The sequence below is a fragment of the Lepidothrix coronata genome, unplaced genomic scaffold (assembly GCF_001604755.1).
Source record: "Lepidothrix coronata isolate B3197 unplaced genomic scaffold, Lepidothrix_coronata-1.0 Scaffold137, whole genome shotgun sequence".
In the NCBI taxonomy this organism is placed as follows: domain Eukaryota; kingdom Metazoa; phylum Chordata; class Aves; order Passeriformes; family Pipridae; genus Lepidothrix; species Lepidothrix coronata.
Genome location: NW_016690317.1, coordinates 1,131,109 through 1,141,697, shown reverse-complemented (window position 1 = coordinate 1,141,697; position 10,589 = coordinate 1,131,109). Strand labels below are relative to the sequence as shown.

At 53.4% G+C, this 10,589-nt stretch overlaps 1 protein-coding gene across 1 annotated transcript; it reads left to right on the top strand.

The window, feature by feature from the left end:
• The first annotated feature begins 379 nt into the window (after positions 1–379).
• LOC108503354 lies at positions 380–7,062 on the top strand. The gene is made up of 9 exons (XM_017827270.1): positions 380–518; positions 1,447–1,508; positions 2,601–2,754; positions 2,950–3,206; positions 4,161–4,243; positions 4,869–4,993; positions 5,429–5,531; positions 5,739–5,962; positions 6,854–7,062. The coding sequence occupies exons 1-9, from the start codon at positions 413–415 to the stop codon at positions 7,060–7,062; spliced, it is 1,323 nt and encodes a 440-aa protein (XP_017682759.1). The 5' UTR covers positions 380–412.
• The last annotated feature ends 3,527 nt before the right edge of the window (positions 7,063–10,589 follow it).

The following is a 10,589-nucleotide window of genomic DNA, read 5'->3' as shown; positions in this document are numbered from 1 at the left end:
TTTCAGCCCAAAGCACAATTCCAAGGTCCAAAGGATTATTTATTGATTATTTTTTCAGAGTTTCCCAGGCACAACCCTTTATTTATACAATAAAAGCCTCCAAAGCAGGGAGAACAGCATCACTTTTAAACCCCCAAAGGCCACATCTGGGAGACCAACGAGTCAAGCTGAGGTCCAAACCCCCACTTTTGGCCTACAAACCCACACTTCAAAATTCCAAGGCTGATGATTTTAAAGTTCAAAGCCCAGAGGGCCCAGAGCATTATTTTTAAGAGTCTGACCAGGGGGGTTGGTGGCACTGTGATGTCACACTGAGTCTGTGACACGTGGGGACAAAAAGGGGCTGTGGGGTGGTGGCATCTGCACTCTGGAGGGCACAATCCACAGGGTGACTACCTTTGGCACTGAAAACATGGCTGTGGCCACTCAGGATCAAACTGGCAACGTGAGCCAGGCCAAGATGGACTTCTGGGATGGGATGGAGTCTGTCTTCATGATGCCCAACATCACCCCCACAGGTACAGGCACTGCAGGAGCATCACCAGGACCCGCCTTCCCAGCCCTGGGGACACCTGGGGACAGCAGGACACACACACCTGGCTATTAAAATTATTAGAGATGCTGAATTAAGGTGCCAGTGAGACCAGATGCCAAAGTCAGCAATATGGATTTTATTTAACAGTAAACTTGAGGCAGAGAAAGAAAAATAGAAAGAAAAAAGAAAAAGGAGGGGGGGGGAAAGAAAGAATGGGACAGAGAGAGATTAAGTAGAAAATATATCACCACTCCAGGGAATCCCATGGTCCTCTTGGTCTTCTGGTCTTCTTGGTGGTGAGGGTCCCACAAAAGAGAGTCCAGTGGATTAAGATCATCAGGAGACTCTCAGGCACCTCCCTTGGGGGTGGGGGGAAGCTTTGCAGTCTCCTGTGACAGGGTCTGGGTTTGCTCCATCACTTGGATCTCCTGCAGTCCTCTGGTGGTGGGAAGGCTCAGGAATGAGTCAGGGGGGTCTTTGATGGTTTGTGACCCTTCTCAGCTGCCTCTCACGTGAATGTCCTGTGTGTGTGACCTTCTGGGAGTGGAGTGGTTACTCCTTGGGTTTGGGGTGGAAAGATTTCACCATCACACCCAAACTTTTCTCCTCCACCATCCCATGAGCCTTGTTTCCTTCTCCTCAGGCCTGAGATAACTGGACAACAGTCTTATCTCAAGTTCTCATCACAGTCCCAGTTCCAGTCAGGAGGCACGCTGGGGAGGGAGTTTGTTTTGGGGGTCCCAGACGGGCAGTGGCTTCCTTGCAGGTTGACAAAAAGGCTTTCCATGACTTTGCCAATGTTTCAGACATTACCAGCCCTTCAGTCCATCCCAAAATCCCACAGCCAGGGCTGCTGGAGGGCTGAGAAGCAGCAGGAGCAGAGCACAACTTGGCTTTCCCTTGCTTTCCAGAGCGAAGGGCTGTCTGGAATGCAGTGTCCAGATACGTCCAACGGCAGCTCCTGCAGCACAAGGTGAGACAACACCTGCCTCCTGAGCACCCTCCCGGACAACCCCCACCTCCTGAGCACCCTCCCGGACAACACCCACCTCCTGAGCACCCTTCTGGACAACACCCACCTCCTGAGTACCCTCCTGGACAACACCCACCTCCTGAGCACCCTCCTGGACAACCCCCACCTCCTGAGCACCCTCCTGGACAATCCTCACCTCCTGAGTACCCTTCTGGACAACACCCACCTTCTGAGAACCCTCCTGGACAACATCCACCTCCTCAACACCCTCCTGGACAACCCCCACCTCCTGAGCACCCTCCTGGACAACCCCCACCTCCTGAGCACCCTTCTGGACAACACCCACCTCCTGAGCACCCTCCTGGACAACATCCACCTCCCGAGCATCCTCCTGGACAAAACTCATCTCCTGAACACCCTCCTGGACAACCCCCACCTCCCGAGCACCCTTCTGGACAACACCCACCTCCTGAGCACCCTCCTGGACAACCCCCACCTCCTCAACACCCTCCTGGACAATCCCCACCTCCTGAGTACCCTTCTGGACAACCCCCACCTCCTGAGCACCCTCCTGGACAACATCCACCTCCCGAGCACCCTTCTGGACAACACCCACCTCCTGAGAACCCTCCCGGACAACATCCACCTCCTGAACACCCTCCTGGGCAACACCCACCTCCTGAGCACCCTCCTCATCTGCCCAGGGAAGTGGGGAGTCCCCATGGACCTGGAGTGTGGTCTGCAGTTCCTTTGCCCTCCTCAGAAAGCAGGAAACCCCCATCAGAATCCCCCATGGAGGGACAGACGGGGTTTGTGCAGGGGTGGTGTCACCTCTGGGAGGGGGTGTTGTACCACAGGGCTGATCCTGATCTCTGGAGACCCTGGAGCTGCCTCTGCCCCCACCCCAGCACTGCTTGTTAGGCAGGGAAGTGAAAAGAGAACCCTTGGCATCTCCTCCCCAGGGCTGTCCCCGCTGTCCTGGCTCCCACTTCTGACCAGTGGGAGCTGTCCAAGGTGCCATCCCTGCATGGAACCATTCCCAGCTCTTCCCTCTGACCAGCCCTCACCTTTGGCCTTTCCCTCCTGCTGCAGGGGATCCGAGTTCCCACCCTGGGCTCCTTCGATGTGGTCCACACAGAGATCCCCGTGGGGGACAGGACTGTGGCTCTCCAGAGGCCGATGTTCTACCTGGCCAGGAACCTCGGGGGAGTCTCCAATCTCATGGGCAACAACACTGACCTGACTGGTAAGACAGGGAGTGACTCCCTGCTGGCTGCAGGGCTGGGCTCAGGGGGGATCACACTCCTTCTCTAAAAGCAAAGGGAGCTGTTAGATCTGACCCCAGGGCCTCTCTGGGCGATGGCTGCAATAAGCAGCCCTTGGGAAGCGCCTGTGGCCGGATCCTGCGGGAGTTCCTCCCCTCTCTCCGGTGCTTTTCCAGGGGATAAGCCACTGGAGCCTCTCAAATACGCCGAGGTGGCCGTGGAGGCCTCTGTGTCCCGGAGGAAAGCAGAGAGCTGCATCCTGGGCACCACCTCCCTCCTGTACCACTGCCTGGCCAAGGGCGTGAGCGCCGCCTTCGTCCTCCGGGATGTGGGCGTGCTCCTCATCGAGGGCAGGAGGGCACACATGCGGTTCTACCCTGACTTCCTGGAGAAGATGACTGGGAAGAACACCCAGGACAGGGCTACAACCAAGGTGAGCCTTTTGTTTCCCCCCCTGCTTGGGCAGACCCTCAGCACTGCTGCTGGAGGGACCCCCTTGACCTGGCCAGCTCTTCAACCACAGAGAGCTCCTGCTGCCCTGAGCTCCTCCAGTCCTGAGTGCCCGTGGTAGTTTGGGCTTGGCTCCTCACCAAGAGCCCAAGACCATAAGAAAAGGGCTTCTCCCCCTTTTTATGAACACAGGGGAAGGAAAAAACCCCTAAAAGACCAAAATAACAGAAGCAAAGCAGTATATATATACATTTATATTTATATTTATAATTATTTATATACATTTATATATTTATATTTATTTATATACATTTATATATTTATATTTATTTTTATATATTTATTTTTATATATTTATTTATATATATTTATTTACATATATTTATTTACATATTTATTATATTATATTTATATATATATATTTATAACAGAAGCAAAGCAGTATATATATACATTATATATATATTTACTCTTACTTACAGTTACAAAAACTATGTACATACAAGAAGGAGAACCCCAACACACCCCTAAAAAAAATAAAGAAACAGAAGAGCAGATATGTGGCCAATAAAGAACTAGCAGAACAAAATCTTAATACTTTCCTTAAGAAAGCAAAGCCCACACCACCAGATCTCTCCTCTCAAATTGGGAAGAAGCAACAGGCTCTCAAAAACTCACAGGCCTGCACTCCCACACGAGAAATCCATGTGCAGAGAGGTTGCCTTGCTTTCTCCCACTCTGCTGGAAAAGATCTGCTTTCCAACTTCCTTCCCCCTTCTATTTACATTTCTGCTTACGTAAAGAATAGAATGGAGTGTTGGGATATGGGTGCTTCCTTAGTTTCGAGCTGGTTGCCAGGAAAAGGCCTAAACCAAACCACTACAGTGCCCTGGCCATGCTGAGGATGTCCTGGCATCTCCACGTTTCTCTGCTGCAGGTTCTCCAGCAGCTGGACCTGGTGGTGTCCCGGGACGTGCCCGTTGCTTCCCTGGCAAAGAGCCGTGTCCTCGTCTTTCCCGAGTGAGTGTGGAATTCTGGCAGCTTCAGGCTCTGCCTGAGACAACCAGCAGTGGGACAAGAGGGCACAGCCTGGAGCTGCCCCAGGGCAGGTTTAGGTTGGCCATGGGGAAGAAGTTCTTCCCAGAGAGAGGGATCAGCCCTTGGAATGGGCTGCCCAGGGAGGGGGGGAGTCCCCGTCCCTGGAGGGGTTTGAGCAGAGCCTGGATGTGGCATCAGTGCCATGGTAGGGGGGACAAGGTGGGGTTGGGTCACAGGTTGGACTCGATGGTCCCAGAGATCTTTTCCAACCCGGTTGACTCTGTGATCCTGTGGCTCAGCTGCAGTTTGGGGGTAGTTTGTCCTCACGAGCAGGGCAGTGCTGCCGTGGGGACACAGAGCTGCCCCTCTCACCTGTGTCTGACCGGTCATCACTCCTGTGAGCAGACCTGAGGGGACACAGCAAGGATTTTAGGTGACACTTGCTTTCCCATCATGGTCAGGAATCCTTTCCTGGGTGCTCCCATTTCCCAGGACAGTCCATAGGGATGGGGCACAGCTGTCCTGGGAGAGCAGCCGGTGCCAAACTCTCCTGTGACAGGGGCTGGTGGTGCTGTGGCTCATTCTTGTGCCTCCTCTTTGCCTCCAGGTTTGAACCGGCGGGTCTGCCCCTGTCACTGCTCAGGGACCATCTCAGGGCCTGGAGAGACATCCCTGGTGGGGACAAAGGGAAGCAAACAGAGAGTTTGCCACCTGTCGGGCGAGGTACGGAAGGTAAAGCAGCTCCCACCTCGTTTCCATAGCCAGGGCAGGTGGCTTCTGGGGTCTGATGGGACAATCCCCAGGGATGAGTGTCACAAGGGTCTGATGGGACAATCCCATGGGATGATTGTCACAAGGGTCTGACTTGTGCCAAAGCTTGATGCCAGCTCAGCACAGCCTCTTCTCCTCAGGTTGGCTCCACAAGAGCTCTGTGGAGGGAGGTGCCCGAGAGGCACATCCCTGGGTACAGCAGGAGGGCGGGGATCCGAAGGCTCTGGAAAGTTCCCTCTGCTTTTGAGAGAGGCTCTGTCACCTCAGGGGCATCACCCAGCTCCCCTGCTCCAAACCAGAGGGGCCCAGGGAGTGCTGGCACTGGGGAGGGTGCCAGGCCTCTGGAGACATCCCAGCTGTGCTCTTCTGACAAAGGTCTCCCCTTCCTGGTTCCAGGGAGATTCCCTGGCCTGGCCATGCCCGCTGGCTCCACCACTAAGGCAGACAAGCAGCCCTGGCACGAGGGGGATGAGGAGATGAAGGACAGCTCTGGGGTCAGGTGAGACTGGAGGCTCAGGGCTGCAGCCAGAGCCCCCCTTCCCCAGCACCAACCCCCTGAGGGACCTGCTGGAGCCTCCCATGGCACAGCCTGGCTGCTCTCCAGCCCCATGGGGACAGCCTGTGCCAGCTCAGGGTCACAGCTCAGTGGGGTTCCTGTGGGCAGGATGTGGCCCCAGACCCCTCCCAGCCTGTTGTGTCCTTCCAGGAAGCTGCCAGCGATCCCAGGCGCTGCTGCTGCTGGAAAAAAGCAGTCTGGGACTGACCAAGCCAAGGGCAAACCCACCCCCAAGGGCCAAGGGTCAAAGCAGAGCCACGGAGAGGAAACAACCACTCAGAGGGGCAGGGCAGGAGGAGATGGAGAAGCAAAAGATCCTCTTGGAAGAGAAGGAGAAAAGAAAGTTCATCTTGGAAGAGAAGGAGCATCAAAAAGTGCCCTTGGAAAACAAGGAGAAAAGAAAGTTCATCTTGGAAGAGAAGGAGCATCAAAAGATTCCCTTGGAAGAGAAGGAGAAAAGAAAGTTCATCTTGGAAGAGAAGGAGCATCAAAAGATTCCCTTGGAAAAGAAGGAGGAAAGAAAGTTCATCTTGGAAGAGAAGGAGCATCAAAAGATTCTCTTGGAAAAGAAGGAGGAAAGAAAGTTCATCTTGGAAGAGAAGGAGCATCAAAAGATTCCCTTGGAAAACAAGGAGAAAAGAAAGTTCATCTTGGAAGAGAAGGAGCATCAAAAGATTCCCTTGGAAGAGAAGGAGAAAAGAAAGTTCATCTTGGAAGAGAAGGAGCAAAAGATTCTCTTGGAAGAGAAGGAGAAAAGAAAGTTCATCTTGGAAGAGAAGGAGCATCAAAAAGTGCCCTTGGAAAACAAGGAGAAAAGAAAGTTCATCTTGGAAGAGAAGGAGCATCAAAAGATTCTCTTGGAAAAGAAGGAGAAAAGAAAGTTCATCTTGGAAGAGAAGGAGCATCAAAAGATTCTCTTGGAAAAGAAGGAGAAAAGAAAGTTCGTCCCAGAAAAGAAGGAGAAAAGAGAGTTTCTCCTGAAAGAAAAGGAGAAAAGAGAGTTTCTCCTGGAAGAAAAGGAGAAAAGAAAGTTTATTCTGGAAGAAAAGGAGAAAAGAAAGTTTCTCCTGGAAGAAAAAGAGAAAAGAAAGCTCGTTTCAGAAGAGGAGTGAAATATTCCCTCGGAACAGAAGGAGAAAAGAAACTTCTTCCCAGAAGAGAAGAAGAGAGGAAAGTTGCTCTTGGAAGGGTGTCCCTGCCATGGAGTGTCCAGGCCTGGGAGCCTGAGGGTTCCACCTCCAGGGTCTCTGTCGTGCTGGCACCAGGCCCTGAGCCAGCCCAGGGGCTCAGACCACGGCCTGAGGCCTTCTGGTCGGTGCTGAAGGAGCCCCAGAAGAGCATTCTGGCGGGATACAGGTTCGAGCCCGCCCTGTTTGTGCCCTCCCTGCACCCTGAGGGGCCCCCGGCTCTGAGGTCCCCCGTGCTGAAGAAGTCAGAGGTGGTGGCCAGGGGGCTGTGGCCGTGGATGGAGTGACAGGGCCGGGCTGGGCAGCACCTGAGGTGGCAGAACTGGGATGTGACTGGAAGTGCTGCCATTCCAGGGGCTGATTCCTGCTGGGAATGCAGAGTCAGAGGGGGGATCTCCAGGGATCCCTTGGCTCTAATGGATTTTGGGGTCAAGGTGTCCTGCCCTGAAGCCATCTGGGGGGCTGGAGGGCACAGCCAGGACTCTGTCCTGGAGCAGGGAACCTCCCATGATGTGGGATTGCCAAAGGAACCCAAAGCCCAGCCCCAGTGCTGTTGCTGGCAGGGGTGAGACCATGCAAGGAAGAACAGAGCGGGTTGGGTTTGGTTTGAGACTTGGCAAAAAGCTGAATTGACTCTAATTGACCAATTGAGCCTCATTTGGAGAGTCCAAAGCCTTCTTTGGAGAGTCCAAAAGGCTCATTGTTGAGCCCAAACCCAGGTCAGGGGCTGATCCTCCTCTTTAGGATTCGTGTTCTGCCATTTGGAGAGCTCAAAGCTTCTTCTGGGCCTCCAGCAGTGTCTGCCCAGCAGCCTGTGAGGGGTCATTGGACCAGGGCAGACCTTTGAGGAGGCAGGTGACTGATATGGGATCAATCCATCCAACCTCGAGGCTTTCCATGTTGAAAATTTCCTGTTGGAAAGTGTCCCAGGGGATTCTTGATATTTGACATAAACACCTGGAAATGTGGGGCTGCAGGATGACCTTCCTTTGATCCCAGTGGCTGTGGGGTCAGTCAGAGACAGACCCTAAAAATTCTGCCCAGGAATTTCTTTATTCTTATGAGATATCAGCTTGTGCTAATAGATATAATCATTGATTGTGTTAATAAACCTCTAAAAAGGGGATGAGAGCTCAGTGTTGAACATTTTTGTGACAAAATCTGAGTCAGTTTGAAGCAGCAGCTGGACTGTGTTTGGATATAATCCCGTGCCCTGTGGATATCAGGAGCATGGACATTATCCTGGCTCGTTTAATGTGCTCCAGTGCATCCACGTCACTGCTCTGCAGAACACCCAGCACTGCTGAAGTGCTCTGTTAGAGAAGAGTTGTGATCCTTCAGCTTTTGAAATCCCTTTGGATCCCTGCAGAGGTGGAAAGCAGGTGCAGCACAGGAGCTGTGCTCACTGTCCCCACACCCCCCCCAACACCCCCGTGAGCCCCCAGTTTGTAAAGACACAATTCCAACCCTCTCCAGCTGTTTGGAGGGAAAATCTGGAAGAACTTTCCCAGGATGAGGGGATTTCAAGGATCCCTCTCCCAGCAGGCCGGAGATGAGCTCTGGGATTGCCCTGGGCGGGCAGTTCTGCTTCCCAGCCACCACCCTGGGGAGCCTTTTATTAGAAGAAACCCCCCAAATTAACAAATACCACCCACTGCTCTATTGCACAGCCCATCCCTTGCACAGCCCATCCCTTGCACACCTGCAGTACCAACTTCTGCTCCTCCAGCCCCTTTGCACACTGATCTTTAAGCACTGATTGATTCATTAAATGTCTCCAAAGTTAAATCAGTTTAAGCACTGATTGATTCATTAAATGCCTCCAAAGTCAAGCCATGGATCTTTTCCACTGTATTTTATTGTCTCTTCTCCCTGCCTTACAAACCTCCAGCACAGCCCTGAGTTCTGTTCACTGGAAGAATCTGTGTCAGTCCAGGGTGTATTTTTACACACAAGAAAGAGGCACCTGCTTTTAGGCAGTATTTCAAGTTGCAGTGTGTCTTATGGGAATTCTACTGGGGTTTTTTTTTGGCTTTTAGAGTAGCATTTATTTGCAGTTCAGATGTTCACCCAGTTCTGTTATTCAGCCCTGGTTTTGTTAGGCTTCACATTTTTAACCCAGTTATGTTATGTATATTTAGGTAGGTAACGTGTCAGGAAGGAGAATATATGAATACACACAATTTCTGCTGGTAAAAATCAGCAGAAATGCTCAAAGCTTTGAAAATCAACTTCTCCTGCCACTGCCTACCCACCATCTCAGAATCATGGAATGGTTTGGGTTGGAAGGGACCTCAAAACTCATCCAGTGCCACCCCCTGCCATGGGCAGGGACACCTTCCACTGTCCCAGGTTGCTCCAAGCCCTGTCCAACCTGGCCTTGGGCACTTCCAGAGATCCAGGAGCAGCCAGAGCTTCTCTGGGCAACCTGTGCCAGGGCCTCCCCACCCTCCCCATAAAACATTTATGCCTTGTGTCCCATCTGACCCTGCCCTCTGGCAGTGGGAAACCCTCCCCCTGGGCCTGGCACGGCAGAGCCTGGGAAAAAACTCTCTACACCTTTCCCAGAAACCCTTTATAAGCTGAAAAGGTCATAACAAGGTCTCCTGGAGCCTTCTCTCCTCCAGGCTGGACACCCCCAGCTCTCTTGGGGTTTCTGCACGGGGCAGTTGGATTATTTTGGAGCCTCTTCTGGGCCTGGTCTAACAGAGCCGGGTCTTGCCTGTGCTGGGGGCCCCTGAGCTGGACGTGGCTCCAGGCAGAGTGTGGAGAAGGGAGCAGGGGGCAAGAATTCCTTCCCATCCACAACTTCCACCCAGACAATCATGCTGCTTCTCTTCATTTTATTCTTGTTCTTTTTATTCTTCTTCTTATCGTTATTATTATTATTATTTTATTATTATTATTATTATTCTCTTTACTATTATTCTACTGCTAAATCTCCACCTCCTCCCGGCTGCCCAGGGGCCGGAATCGGGCTCTCCAAGTTGCCAGGTGCCTGTGGAGAGAGGGAGCTGCTGGAGCCCTGCCATGGCCGGGCTGTGGGGAGGGTGTCAGGGTGCAGAGCAGCTCTGGGCATGCCGTGGGATGTGGGCACCCCGTGGGATGTGGGCACCCCTGGGATGTGGGCACCCTGTGGGATGTGGGCACTCCTGGGATGTGGGCACCCCTGGGATGTGGGCACTCCTGGGATGTGGGCACCCCTGGGATGTGGGCACCCCGTGGGATGTGGGCACCCTTGGGATGTGAACACCCTGTGGGATGTGGGCACTCCTGGGATATGGGCACCCTTGGGATGTGGACACCCTGTGGGATGTGGGCACCCCATGGGGTGTGGGTACTTCTGGGATGTGGACACCCTGTGGGGTGTGGGCATCCTGTGGGATGTGGGCACTCCTGGGGTGTGGGTACTTCTGGGATGTGGGCACCCCGTGGGGTGTGGACACCGTTGGGATTTGGACACCCTCTGGGATGTGGGCACCCTGTGGGGTGTGGGCACCCCATGGGATGTGGGTACCCCTGGGATGTGGGTAACCCGTGTGATGTGGGCACCCTGTGGGATGTGGGCACCCTGTGGGATGTGGGCACCCCTGGGATGTGGGCACTCCTGGGATGTGGGCACTCCTGGGATGTGGGCACCCCGTGGGATGTGGGCACCCCTGGGATGTGGGTAACCCGTGTGATGTGGGCACCCTGTGGGATGTGGGCACCCAGCTGCACAGGGGAGCTGTGGGCACGGAGAGCTCCAGGCAGCAAACGGGGCATCAGCTCCCAGACCAAATCTGCGCTGAGTTTGGGCAGTGACCAATTGGGC

Bases quoted from the DNA above. Each gene is read 5' to 3' on its own strand.
- LOC108503354 (XM_017827270.1), top strand. From the start codon at position 413: ATGGCTGTGGCCACTCAGGATCAAACTGGCAACGTGAGCCAGGCCAAG. The intron at 4,244-4,868 runs GTGAGTGTGGAA...CTTTGCCTCCAG, and splicing joins CGTGTCCTCGTCTTTCCCGA to GTTTGAACCGGCGGGTCTGC. The intron at 5,532-5,738 runs GTGAGACTGGAG...GTGTCCTTCCAG, and splicing joins AAGGACAGCTCTGGGGTCAG to GAAGCTGCCAGCGATCCCAG.